This window comes from Parasteatoda tepidariorum, chromosome 4 (genome assembly GCF_043381705.1).
Source record: "Parasteatoda tepidariorum isolate YZ-2023 chromosome 4, CAS_Ptep_4.0, whole genome shotgun sequence".
In the NCBI taxonomy this organism is placed as follows: Eukaryota; Metazoa; Arthropoda; class Arachnida; order Araneae; family Theridiidae; genus Parasteatoda; species Parasteatoda tepidariorum.
In genome coordinates this window covers 17,199,165-17,214,121 of record NC_092207.1, presented here as the reverse complement: position 1 = coordinate 17,214,121, position 14,957 = coordinate 17,199,165, and the positions used below count along the sequence as shown (strand labels likewise).

The 14,957-nt window shown below is 28.0% G+C and overlaps 2 protein-coding genes across 4 annotated transcripts in view; one reads left to right on the top strand and one right to left on the bottom strand.

The window, feature by feature from the left end:
- The window catches only part of LOC107448148 (G-protein coupled receptor dmsr-1-like), a 402,323-nt gene that overhangs the window by 209,269 nt on the left and 178,097 nt on the right, over window positions 1-14,957 (top strand). For all 3 annotated transcript variants that reach the window (XM_071179468.1, XM_071179467.1, XM_071179469.1), the window contains exon 4: window positions 10,487-10,528. The gene's annotated coding sequence lies outside the window, so the exon portion shown is untranslated. The remainder of the gene's footprint in view (window positions 1-10,486; window positions 10,529-14,957) is intronic.
- Window positions 1-14,957, bottom strand: part of LOC107448146 (O-acyltransferase like protein) — a 46,602-nt gene that overhangs the window by 9,442 nt on the left and 22,203 nt on the right. The window contains exons 8-12 of the mRNA XM_043047784.2: window positions 14,129-14,221; window positions 9,767-9,932; window positions 8,671-8,750; window positions 7,233-7,337; window positions 1,146-1,266 (exon numbers count right to left, since the gene is read on the bottom strand). Of these exons, the coding sequence (XP_042903718.1) occupies window positions 1,146-1,266; window positions 7,233-7,337; window positions 8,671-8,750; window positions 9,767-9,932; window positions 14,129-14,221 (565 nt within the window). The remainder of the gene's footprint in view (window positions 1-1,145; window positions 1,267-7,232; window positions 7,338-8,670; window positions 8,751-9,766; window positions 9,933-14,128; window positions 14,222-14,957) is intronic.

Below are 14,957 nucleotides of genomic sequence, written 5' to 3'. Positions count from 1 at the left end.
AGAACGTTATATGGAAATCTGTCAAATACTAGTGAAAAAGGTATGATGAAAACATCAAAAGCAGTATCGTTTCCTTCAAATCCTATTCCTCTTTTCGGCAATTAAACACGCTGCGTAGCTTTTTATTCTTCAGATTTAGTAATTTTGAGAGTGTATTTAATTGATTTCTGGCTTTATTGAGACCCTTATTTCGTTAATTTTTTTTTTTTAAATTTAAGTTAAGGACAGTCATTATTGAATATTCTGAATATATACTAAGCGAATAAAAACAAATCAAGAAAAAAACATAAAAGTGAAAAAAGAAAGAGGGATTCCTTATGAAAGAGGAATGAAAGTCATTAAAAGTTTGAAAAATTTATTAGGAACTATAAAAAATATTAAATAATTAAAAATCAGGAAAAATAGCTACAGAGCAGATATAATATCGTCATCATCTCACACGATTATATTCCCTAAATAGTGCTTTCTGATATTGTATTAATATAGCCAAAGCAAGATATATCAATACAATAGAGTGAGGAGAACCAAAAAAACTAAACCAATTCATTAACATAACTTTTTATCAAGTAAAAATATCTCAATTCAATGAAAATTCAAAATAAGACACAAAAAAGAACATACAAAAGGAGAGGAGACAAATATGTCATGCAAATATGAATAACTAGCAAAAATAATTTGAAAATATTTCCAGAGGTAATTTGCCAAATTAAAAAAATACTTAAGATTAGATTAGAAATTAAAGCATAATTGATGGTAGTGGGATAGCTATTTTTTTAGGCGAGTTTACACTGAAGCTAAGAACCACATCAAACTTGTCCGTTTCCTTGGATTGACCCAAAAACTGGATTTGCGTGAGATAATGATATATTTTACTTCATAATTCAAAAAAAGTCAAATTTTAAATACAACACTTTAGTTCAACGATCTTTATAGAAATTATTAGCATTTATTTAATAATATATATTATTTAATCCAATGTTAGAGACGTTTATTGGTTATTTATAAAATTTCAAACTATTTAGAATAAAGCACATCTAAATTTCATTTCCCTTTTGAACTCCTCTAACATAAATTTATGAGAAATTCTTCAGAAGATAGAACACTTCGTTGGAGGGAGCAGTAATTTATTAAATATTTTTTCTTACTTTTGAAAGCTGCTGATCTTTAAAGCGTATTGTTATCCTTCCAGCTAGAATACCCAGCAAATAAGGCAGAAAGTAAAACAAAGGTTTTGAGTAATATTTTGCAATTGTAACTCGGATCAGTCTGAAATAAAAACAAAAGGTATAAGAAAACTTCAAGCTGAGAAAATATTTCAAAAATGTTTTCTAATAAATGTTTGAAAATACTTTCTTGTGAATTAAAATTCCTTTACTTTGTAATTAAAAAAAATTAAAGTTCATGAAAAGTAGCTAAAGTAAAGTAGGTGAATTGAAGTTTGTGATACTCTTGAATTCTTTCTTTCTGTCCACTTTTTTTTTGGTTGCTATTTTAAGTTTTTTTGCGCGTTTTTTACTTTTATTTTTAAAGCTTACTCTGACAACTAAATTAATATAAATATTAACAGGGCTTAGGACGCTCAGTTTAAAAAGTGTGTATGACCGTTCAATCTTTTCTTCACTTTAATTATTTAATAACTATACGAAAATAAGTTTAATTAATTAAAAGAGATTAAAATTCTGAAAAGTTAATTTTGCGTTAAAAAACAATGTTTCTATTTTTTATAAATTTCATAAAACAGTAAGGTTTAGATTTTTATATATATATACATTATATATATTTACACACACACATATATATATATATATATATAACAAAATAAATAAATACAGGAAAACACGAAGAAAGTTAAGAAAAACAATGTTTCATTTATTGGTCATAAGCTGCAAGTAAACAGAACTCATTAGATAAGTTCAAAATGAAGATAAAGCAAAGAAAAATTATAAATATATAAAAACGGGGGGAATATTAATGAAAAAAAACAAACAAACAACTAAAAAAAAACGATTAAATTTTTTTTTAAAGAGCCGGAAAATTAGAGATATAATCTTTTCATCAGCCCACACGATTATATCCGCAAAAAAGAGTGCTTCTGATATTGTATCAATATACCTAAAGCTTTGGCTATAGCAAGCAAGCTATAGCTATTTGGCAAAGCTTTGATCATCCGTAAAATGCATTTTACTGTGAAATTCATTTTCACCGTGAAATTTTAAAACATACTTTTTACAGTAATATTTATTTAATTGCAGTGATTCAATGATTTTATACAAATTTATCAAAAATTACAGTATGTAAGTTTCTTTGTTTCGTAAAATTTTACGGCAAAAATTGATTTTACTGTAAAAAGGAGCGGTACTTTTTACTGTAATTTCTTTACAATTATTCGTTCTTAATACCCAAAACTAATAGTTTGTGGTTCTAGTATTGCTTATATAATGTTGCAGGCTTTTTTTAAAATTTATTATAGCCATTTCGTAAATCGCTGTATTCCAATTAGCAATCTATCTCTTTATTTTTACATTTTTGACTGTGATTTACAAACTAAACATTTCTAACTATGCAAAGTTCCTTTTCACGTTATTATCCTCTCGACTGAGTACGGCAAACAACGAATAAACGGCGAGAAAATTCGGTTTATTCACAGCTGAAGAATACATTGAGACAAGTGTAATGAAGTATACTTATTAAGTCCTTCGAAAACGAACGGGTAATAATTTAAAATTCCTAACGATCAACTTGTGCTTCAGTTCGTAAACTGTTTATGACGTTTGAATTTTTCAAGCAGAATGGGATGTTCGAATAATTTAAACTTTTTAGTGACGAAGAGTTCAATAGCTATGGAAAAGCAACTTATTGTTGTAGGGAAAGAGATTATTGCTCTCGAGAAATCAATAAATGTAACGATCAATTAAAAAATAAATAATTATAAAACAACATGATCTTGATGTACGATACATGCAGCGTATAATGCGCCAAATTAAAAAAAGTTTATAAATTGAATGACTTTATATCTAATGATTGGATTTTCATGCATTAGAACTTAATCTTATGATGACATTTATATTTTTCAAGCAGAATAGGATGTTCGAATAATTGAAACTTTTTAGTGAAGGAGAGTTCAATAGCTATGGAAAAGCAACTTATTGTTGTAGAGCAGAGGACTGTTGCTCTCGAGAATTCAATAAATGTAACTGTCAATTTAAAAAATAAATAATTATAAAACAACATGATCTTGATGTACGGTACATGCAGCGTACAATGCGCCAAATAAAAAGAAACAATTGATTAACTTTTTGTCGAATGATTGGATTTTTCATTTATTAAGACTTTATCTTAATGATTACAGGGGCGAACTTTAAATAGGATAACTAGTTAGTGTGCATGATGTTAAAAGTTACAAAATCAGATACAAAAACGCACTTTTTCTGAACAAAATCGAATTTCTTTTCAAAAGATTTGGATTTGTGACCCGCAAAATATGAATTTTAGCCCTCAATCTGAAAAATAGGTTATCATTAGCTTCCTGCAGCAGGTGAGCGATCGAAATTTAGGGCCTCTTAATGATATTGTCACTTTTTGCGTGTATTTCACTGTGTCCCGAGAACTTTTTAAGCGAATCAAAAAATGTTTACATGAAATTTTTAAATTCGTCCATCTGAAGATACTTTCAAGTAAAAAAATAATTTTTATAGTTATTTATTATTTTATACATTTTTTTGTTATTTGATTTGATAATAGTCAAAATTATTTCGTATTATAAAGTAAAACTTATGTCATTATAAAAGTTCGTAATTTTAAATGACAAAACACAAAATTTTAACGAAATTGTTCGAATAGTTCCCCAGAAATAAAATTTCAAATATTCGACTAATTTGAGAAGGTAAAATGAGCGAAAAGAGAAATTAACGTTAAAGGGCCCTAACTTTGGACAGCACACTTGCTTATTAAGACTATATTTTGTACATGCGACAGATCAGGAACTCAAATCCATCGAAAAATATGCATATTTTAGAGAATATACATTCTTACGCCTGATTTTGCAACTCAAAATATCGTCTGTTTTAACTAATTAGCCTATAGTTAAGGTTAGACTATCGAACAATTTATATAAATCCCTTATATATGAAGATCTGAATTTTAGATCAAAGGTTATTCAAGCTCTTCCTTTTTTTATTTAAGTTCTGTACACATGTAATTGTACTCCTAAAGGACTTTTCTGACCCATTGAAGAGGGCATTGTACAGGCATGCACCAAATGAAATAGATTAAAATGCTTTGAAAAATATTTTAAATTTGCGCAATAACATATGCATGATTTATCATTAAAATAATATCTGAACTTCAGTTAAAAGCTAATTTGAAAATGATGTATACGTGCAAAAGAAAAATTTCTAAAAGTATTTGATTAGTATTTACTGTGTTTTGATTAACTTTCTTTCGTATTTGATGCGACAAATTCTTGCATTCTAAATTTTAATCACTTTCTGATTGGCTAGAACACTTAAATCTCTATAGGAGTTCTATTATAAAAAACAATACAAAATTTAATCGTTTTCAAATCACAAGCAGGATTTAACGTGATAGTAATGCTAAAAAGTTTTTTTTTGTCTCTTTATCTATACAAACCGACAGATACATAACTAAAGGAAGGAAAATAATAAAATAATTTTTTTTATAAAAAAACTGAATTTTTTAAGTTGACTAAAAAGGATAAAATATTCCATTTTTGTCTCACCGTGAACAAAAAACGTAAGACGCGTCAATTCCTAAAGAGGTAAAGGTATTTAATATAAAAGTGATGCAACCTGATTTAAAACGGAGGTAATAATTATATTTTTGTCACGCCAAAGACGAAAACGTAAGTTACATCACTTTTGCAACAAACTACTATTACCATTGGAAACTCTCTACGCGTGTTTCGAAATTTTTGCGTCCAAAGTTTTTTGCTTATAGTATGATGATAAAATTATTATCTCCTTTTTATCCTCTTGAGAAATGTATTTTTTTATTCTTTTTATCATTACTTTTTGAATTAATGTGTAACAAATTAATTTATATCTGTATTCATGGCTCAATTTGTAAGCGTATGCACGAATTTTCGAGTAATATCGGAGCTTAAGTTGCAAAATAATGATTCTGAAAAGGATGTAGAAAAGCTAATTGAAGTAGCTTAAAGTAGTTTGTTATTTTAATGATTTTTAATGAATAATCTCTGAACCCGTTATTCGTCATTTTAAAGATATGTATAAATCTGGATTCTCTACTTGATTTAAGCGTATTTTAAAAGGTATCGATGAGAATTTGAACATCTCACGTACTTCAATATTCCTCCTTAACAGTTTGCCTTGAGGCACTCAAGCGACATATATGCGTTTAGTATTTCTAAATAACAGTGAATAATTAATTTTATGCAGCTCTGATTAAAATTAGAGAGTTCCGTTTTCAGATTTGCCGTTTGCAATATTCACACTGAGTGATACTCGAGTTTAATTAAGTAATTGATTTGGAGAACTCTCAGATGATGATTACGACGTTATAATGAAAGATGAAATAACAGAAATTAAAATCTATTATCGTTATTTCTTCATCTAATGTTCATATAAAAAGTTTTAAGAATTAGCATAACTTAACGAAAGTAATTGCTATACTCCAAAAATGTGAATTTTTTCTTAGTTTTTTCAACAATAAAAAGCTTAAAGTTGAACATTGAAATGCGAATTGTAAAAAACCCATGATTTTTAGAATCGTTTGCCTTAAGAAAAGTGTTCATTTTCACTATTTAAAGCTGAATTTTTTAATCATTTGGTTTCAGAGTTTGAGGTCATAAATTATTTAATCTTCGGATAAATCTCTTGGAAACTTTTTGTTCCCTAAAGAAAATCAAATTGCCAAAGGAACAACACTTAAGGATATCTAAGATATAAGGACGGTATTTGTTGTTGTTTCAAAGCCACTTGCCAAAAAACGGCAAGTCTGCTTAGTGAAACCAAGCGAATTTATGGCTGAGGGTGAGTTTCTTGTTTTCTAGTGGCGCCATCTATTGGCAAGAATACGTCATCAGCCACGCACACATCACCGGACCTGTTCATCCGTCCATTCATTCCTCCACAGAATGTAATTATGACCTGAACAAGAAAATGATCGATCTCCAACTCAATACCCCCAGAGGTATTGATTTGTGATGGGAACTTGGAGGACTTTTTTCCAGGCAGACATAACGTGCACCAGTCACAATTTATTACACGGGGTGTCTTCGGCCGGCGGGGATTGAACTCATGATCTATTGGACATGGGCCCAATGCCTTATCAACCAGTCTATACCGGCCATTAGATTCGATGAATTCATTGTTGATGTCAACTGTACTAAATTGAAATATTTTCAATAGCCAAGTAATTTACATTATATTTTTAAGAGTTTTCAGATCATTCTTGGAAAATAATTGCCACATCTTGTAAGTTGTAATTATACTCTATGCAAAATTTTATAAATAAATTCATTATATTAATAACAGAAAATCTCATCCCTTAAAATTATTGCAAAAAATCCCTTTTATTATATTCATTCCAAAAAAGCAGAGTTTCTCAATAAATAACAAGTTAGGAAAAAGATAAATTAAAAATATATATTCTTACTATTAAAATTTTTATAAAAAAAAATTAAAATTTTTTTATCAAAGTTTTGTATCAGACACTTTTCAAAGCATTTAACTTTAATATTGTCTTTAATAATTCAGGATAATATTAAGGACAATTGTTTTACGAAATGATTTATACCGAAAACTGAAAAAAAAATTTCTCCAAAGAATATAACAACATAAATTTGGCAACAGAACTTGAAATTATAAATATTTTTTTTTGGATGTACAATTTTCAGAATGTGTTTAACTAATGTCTGAAACAAGTAGAATTATTTTCTATTTTAATTCTTAAATTTCTTAAAATGAAATATCTCTAAAGAAATGAAAATAGAACTCTGCATTTTTAACGAAACACGAGATTTAAAACTACCTTTCCTTAATTTCAACAAAGGAAAATACTAATAATTTTGCTTTAGAAAGAATTCTAATTTATAAAAAGATAAATGAAGAAAAATTTAAGTTTAGCAATTTCTTTCTGCATTTTTGCAGATATTTAAGAAAAAGGTAATTTCAAACAACAAGGCATTCATTAGAGGTATGATATATTTCCTACTTAGAAGAAGCATAAGTAATTGGTTTGTTTACACTTACTCAAAGTAGTGAAGCGAATCTAACATTCTAGACGAAATTGCGTTCTCCGTACCTAAAATAACAGCTAATACCAGTACTCCAACAGTAAAACCTATCTTCGGGTACCTTAATTTCAAGAAAAATGTCAGTAAAATATATTAAATTCTTTAAAGATATACATTTTAAAGAATATTCAAAACTTTCATAAAAATTATTTCATTTTTTAATCAAATTAAGAAAATTGTTAGGTAAATATTTTTCTTAAAAAGTAGCCTACAGTATTTTGCAATTTTTAGAGTAAGTTACACTACAAAAATAGATGCTAATAGTCAATGTAAATTTTCTAACCATTCACTATTACGTCATGATCAATTTTCTAATTAATTTTTAAAATAGTATACAATCTCTGCGACTAGATGGTACAGAGGTAAGTGCATTGGATTGCAAAACAATTCCTCTAAGTTCAAAACAGATGGTCATACGCTCATACTATTCGTTTTTCTACCATAAATCTTTGTATGAACGTTAAATTTACCGGAAAAGGCACTATCACTTTTAGCACTGATACTTTTACTGTAAATTACCAAGAATATTTTCAACAGAGTGTCTAATAATTCTAAGTAAGTAATAAAATTCGAAGTAAGTTTTTATAATGCATAATACTGTAAATGGTAATATTGGAGAAAGAATAAAACATTTTTACTCAAATTTCGATTTTATGACTATAACACATTACAGTGACAATTGCTTTTTATTTCCTTTTTTTTAGAAATATTTAACTTTCAACTTTCAGATTTCATGGAACTAAAGATTTCGAAACATTTTCACATTTATGTTTGTAACGGAGCATACGATACATTCCACAGAACTAATTTTCTTTTGATTAACTAGTTGGTATCAGAACGATTTTATTTTTTTTAAATTTTATGGGAGTCAAGATTTTAGAATATTTCAATTTTTATGTGCGTGATATCATAACGGAACATTCCACAGAAATGTTTTTCCTTTGATTAAATAATTGTTAACTGATTAATTTTAGATAAGCTTGATAATAGAATCGTAAAACATTCCTGGTAAGACACGAATAGTGTTAGTGCTCCTGCCCAACTTTTTTGAAGTAAAATGCAAACTTTTGTTAGTTTTCATAACTAGATTCTAAGCAAAAAATTCATTTGTCTCATTGCATCATCTAAAAATACCTCGTATTTTGCGTTGGGTTTAAAATTAACAAAGCTACGCACTTGGACAATGGTAGAGGTAAACGGTAGATCTGCAATAAAATGAATTATAATGAAACAAAGAACAAGCGTTAAATTTTATACCCACATTGAAAACTGATCAACGGCAGATCTTCAACTTAAATATCTACAACTTAAGATTCAAAATATAGAGAAGTTTTTGAAACATTTTTTTTATTTATTTGAATGCAAGACAGATCATAGGTTTAGTAATAATTTACCTGTAAAGGAGAAACATTAGAGGAATAGATGCTATCGAACACTGCACTAATAATGCTGGGTACCATGTGTGCATCCAGCACTAAAAAACAAACAAAGAATTAAAACATTATTCTAACTTTAACTTGCCGGTGAAGTTTGTTTAGGACAAAGCGAATTTAAGAAATTCGTCATAGAAACTTGATATGAATGTCTTAAATAGTCATCACCTAGAATGTGCGTTTAAGGAAATAGACATGAAATTTGATTTTTATTTTTACACTTCTGTTATGACTATTGCATTTTAAAAGAATTAATTGTAGAATCATACTATAAATCATAAAATAAACTGTTAAAATAAAATTTTTAAAAATTTTGACTCATCGGAAAAATACAATGGAGTAAAAATAAATTAACATTCGGTAAGTTCTAGTTCAAAAATTATTAATTGCTAAACTTTTTGGAAAAAGCACAGTGGTGGTCGCTCTACAGGACTCAGAAATGCAACGTCGGAGTTCAAATTAAGAATAAAACAATAGTTTTAAGATTCTACTTTTAAAAATTATTTATTACTCATGAATTATTTTAAATTACATATTTTATTTTCAGACATTTTGTCATGTAAAATTGCATAGTTTTGCAGAAAATAGTATACTTTAAAGTTTAAAAATTTTAGATAATTTTTAAATTAATTAATAAAAAGTCATGAAAAATCTGTGAAAAACTAATTTGAAAAGAAATTAGGAGTTTCATAAATCGGTGAAACATGTTTAATTTAAACAATACGTTGTGAAGATATAATGAAAATCCAAAAACAAAATTGTAGGGACTTAATTTTCGATAGCTTTCTCGACTGATCTATGTAGACCATTTTCTCAAATAGTCGTAAGTCCCATCCAATTCATTCAAACAAAATAAAAAGTTATGTTTATTCAGAGAAACTATTTCTCAGTGCCTGGTTTTATCATTCAATTTATAGACCATTAATTAAATAAAATATATCTGTGGCAAATGTGTGCTGAATTATATTGTCTTGCATAGGCAAAAGTTTTGATAGTTCGATCAAAAGTTTTTAAGGGTTACAATTAATTTTGTTACCCTTGTGCAAGCTTTACTCACCGTTTCGTCAATAGGCAAAAGCGTCTGCGCATTGAATAAATTAAGCCAACCATTATTTCGGCATCTCATTAACTCATCATTCCAGGTTTGATTCCAGAGAGGGCCATAATAGATTAGAGCTAGAGCAAATGACGCTAGTATAGTGAATGCGTTAATGGCTGTCAATCTGCACCAAGAAGATTAGAGAAGATTAAAACACATATTAGATAATTATAGTTGCTCTAAATATATTATTGGAAAATTTGTGACTATTTGTTATAATTTTAGACACTTAAATCAAATATAAATGCAAATGAGTTATGACTTGATGCTGCAAAGTAATGCATTAATTAAATTTTTATTTTGATAAGGCGATTTTTCATTTTTTTATCATTTTCCTCTTTTTGTATTACTGTTCGTAATTTCCAGTCTTTGGTTGAAGTTAGTGATTTTCTTTCTGTCCGCATCAAAAATTGACAAAATATTTCGTCCGTTTAATTTATTAAAAAAACGCATCACGTATTGATTGGGAAAAATTGAGGTTAAATACTAGCAAATTAGGTATTTCTAAATTAATTACTAAAATGATCATTCATTAGAGAGATTTAGCACTTTCACAGAACTTTTAAAAACTGTTTTTGCTCCATTTTTTCACTTCGTTTATAGATGTTTATGATACGCATAGTTAATGTATTTTATGTTTTCAAGCAACCTATATAAATTTATTTTTCCTCCATTTAGGAAATTTATGAGAAATGCAGCATCCTCTGTACTGGAATAAATGTAAGTAATGCACATTTATTTATATTTAGCTACTATTTAGCAAGTGTTATATTATAATTAATTAGATTCAGCATGAATTATAATTAGTTTTAAAAACTTGCCAAATTTAACGAAAAAATAGTTATTTGAAAAAACAATTAGAAAATTATGTAAAAGTTTGTCATAACTTTGGTAAAGCTAATACATTATCTTTGTCAAGAGTATTGTTAAATGCATAGCAACACCTAGCTAAAATTACAGTGCCAAACTCCACACACATTTCTAATTAATTGTTTGAATTAATTCAATTTTTTAATCGCACTTCCACATAAAGCAGCATTTAAAACAAAAATATTGCTGATTGATAAATTTCTTGAACGCAGCTATTTTTTTATCATGCGTGCATACCTGCCAACTTTTACGCATTTGGAGTAAAATTTTATTTTCATAATTAAAGTGGTAGTTAATATATACTATATTTTCTTTTAAAAACTTAATTTTTAAATGATTTTGATCACCACTATTCTTAAAAAAATTAAGCACATATATTAATAAGCGTTACTATCATGGCTGTCAGTAGATGTTTTATCAAATACAACATAATTTATTTGCTTACAATTGAAATTTTAATTCCATTTTACTACTACATGGAAATATCATAGTGGAAGGGATTAAAAGTTGGCAGGTATGTGTGTGCAATTCTTTTTTCCCCTTTATGCAATTAAATATCTGAAAATTAAAAAAAAAGCATTTTGAAGCATTTGCTATTTTTAACGAATCCTTGTACAAGTAGCGGCGAATTTTTGCAAACCGGTTTCTTTGCTTATAATTTAATTGTTATAAAATATTTCCAGCATATTTGTTTTTGAAGGAATACCATTGGTAGACACCCTTAGGAAAAAGACGTTCAAATTGTTAATTTAGAACTACAACGTTTCCGGAATTTTTATTCCACCTTCTCGTCAATATCTGCTCAGTTCTGTTCCACGTGTTTATAGAACATAACATGAACATAACAAAAAACACAAAAAACCAATAAAGGGTTTACAATGAAGACATCCCTTAGGTGTCCCTCCCTATTTGAACAAAATTCGAATAATTTGAGGTTAGAAATAAAATAAAGAGGATTTTCCTCTACTTGTTATTGGATATGGAAAAGGAAGTTTTAAAATATGGGTTTTGAATATGAAAAGAATCAAAGAGTTTTCGTAAAATTAGCTATAAAAATGCCTTTAATAGAATCGTTTTTATGGATATGTAACTGGATAATTATTTGTTTCAAAGGCCATAAAGCGTCTATAAATGGATATAAAAATCTGCTACATAAAATATGCATTGATAAATATTTGTTTAACAATTTTCTAACTTCGCCAAAGTGAAATAAAAATTTGTTTTAAAAAATATAAAATTCTAAGTCTAGAAGTATCTGCGACAATGATTTATTTAGCAACGATTTAGTATCACTCCCCTTCTGGGATAATATTTTTAACTTAAAATATTAAAACCCTTTTTTTAATTTTTATTTAAAGTAAAATATGGCAGTTAAAGACAATTTTTAGAGAGAGAGGAGAAAAAACTGCTTTATAACAAGAGTAAATCATTGGTCAAACGTCTAAAAGCTATTACGTGTTTTCCGAAGATATCTAACCGAAGAATTTGCTTATATTAGAACACCTTTTTAAGCCAACGATGCTAGTTTTGGCGCTGTTCCACTTCCGAGACTGTATGGAAAACCGCCTAGCTATTAATATCAGCGGTGCATAATTAATTATGGTTATAGGTACTCTAGTAAATTGTATCGAAGAGACATATATCATCAGATCACTCTAGATGGGGTCGAACTGACCGAGACGGCCTTGGTCCGTAACCGGCTGTAGTGCCTAAGAAGAAGAAGAAGTACTCTGAATAGGAAAAATATAAAGTCATAGTTTCCCTCAATGATTGATTTCGTTAAATTAAGCGCCATAAATTCAGTAAAGTTCATTTAACCTTATACAGTTAAATTTTTTTTCATTAGTTTATCAATGAAGTATGAATGTTTTATTCCGTTAAATTAAGTGCCATAAATTCAGTAAAGTTCATTTAACCTTATACAGTTAAATTTGGTTCATTTTCAAGCGTAACTTAAATTCATTATCTATAACGATTTTATTATCTGATGGATTTCGAAAGTTCATCTAAAGTGTATAACACCAAAAAGAAAAAAACAGAAAAAACCAAAACAATTAATTTTACAAAATTTAAAAAAAAAGCAATTTTTGTTTGCAAAAATCTATGTGATAGGGCATAGTTTTTTTTCTCCAGAGCTTTTTGTTTCAGTTCAAATTTTTTCAGACAGATGGCTCTGTTACTTTATGCGGTTTTTCCCGATTAATTATTAGGTATAAAAGCTTCCTCCTCCGATTACTACATCTGATTATGGTTGATTGTGGACATTTCGAAAATATCGTGATTCAGTTTTTATTCATTGAACGATTTGAAAAAATTGTTATATGGTTTTCAGCTGTTTCTCCATAATTTGTACTACTTCAGCTTTAATTCAATCTGCATACAGCGCCATCTATTAAAATTTTTTGAACTAATGGCAGCTCAATATGATCTGCTCTGTGATACGATGCGACATGACTTTGTCTCAAGAATTATTTTTTATTAATTTATTTTCTTAATAAATTAATAAAAATCAATAAATTTACAATAAAATTCAATAAAATTCATCAAACAATAAATTTTCAATAAAATTCATCAAACCATAAATTTAAAAAAAAAATAAAATAAAATTCCGGAATAAATTTTCAAAATCCATCCATCTAATTTAGAACACCCTGCATTTTTTATNAATTTGGTTCAATTTCAAGCGTAACTTAAATTCATTATCTATAACGATTTTATTATCTGATGGATTTCAAAAGTTCATCTAAAGTGTATAACACCAAAAAAATCCAGAAAAAAACAAAAAAATTTATTTAAAAAAATTTTTTAAAAAAATAAAAAAAAAATGTTTTTTTCTAAAAATTTATGTGATAGGGCATAGTTTTTTTTTTCTCCAGAGCCTTTTGTTTCAGTTCAAGTTCTTTCAGACAGATGGCTCTGTTACCTTATGTGGTTTTTTCCGATCCATTTATCGGTATAAAAGCTTCATCCGATTACTACTTCTGATTATAGTTGATTATGGACATTTCTAAAATATCGTGATTCGATTTTTATTCACTGAACGATTTGGAAAAATTGCTATGCGGTTTTCAGTTGTTTCTCCTTAATTTGTACTACTTCAGCTTTAATTCAATCAGCATACAGCGCCATCTTTTAAAAAAATTTTGAACTAATAGCAGCTCAATAAGATCTGCTCTGTAATACTATGCGATATGACTTTGTCTCAAGAATTGTTTTTTATTAATTTCTTTTTAACCTTAACCATTCCCGGAATAAATTTTCAAAATCCATCCATCTAATTTAGAACACCCTGCATTTTTTATAAATCTCTAATTTGAATTTTGTGAAACCAAGTCACAGTAAATCTTAAGCCACTAACTAAACAGCACATTTAATAAAGCTTTCAACAAAGCTGATACTCAAATATAATTTAATTTTTTTTAAAAAAGTAGTAATAAATTTTTAACGTACTTGAAATAAATCTTTAGAAGTCCTTTGAAAACACCCGTGATTCCTCCTGTTTTCTCGCAGATATTCCAAAATAAAAAGATTGACAGAAATCCACTGTGAAATTTATAAAGAAATTTTGAGTTTTGTCGACAACATATTTAAATGAAATCCAATCAGTATTTAAATATCTGGTGGTAATTGATAAAAACATCTTTTTCATTCCAAATGGACTTCGACTGAATTATGCAAATCACGTTAAATTAAAAGTGTAATTTCTATCTCAAATCTTTGGAGGATACCTCACTTATCGAAATACACATTTGATATAAATTAGATAGACAAATTCAGGTTTTATTTAATAAATTAAAAACTACATTCGCATCTACTCGTTTTAATTAGGTAGAATAAAAATAGGAAGATAACTACGATTTATGATTTCCTTAACATTTATTCAGTATGCTAATGACATATTAGAAAATAGTGATTATCCGTTTTGTAGAACCGGAAAAAATTGCAAAGCTATGAGTAACGTCATTAAATGCTAAATTAGTTGGTGTAATGAGTCATCAGGTTGTGTTAATTGGTTTTTAAAATGCATATGTATAAGTGCTTTAAGAGCCTAATAGCATACTATAGGTGCCTAATGTTTACATTTATAACAGAACTGCTGACCCAATTTTGGGGGGGGGGATTTATGACTATTAATGTTCAACTCCGTAGACTTGTAATTGTCAACCCTAATCCAGAAGACAAAGGAACTCCTGGATCAAGTGTTGGAAGAAATTTGCCTTCGTGGAGGACTTTTTACTGGAATTAACCGGCATTAACGTTACTTTGACAAGAAAAACAT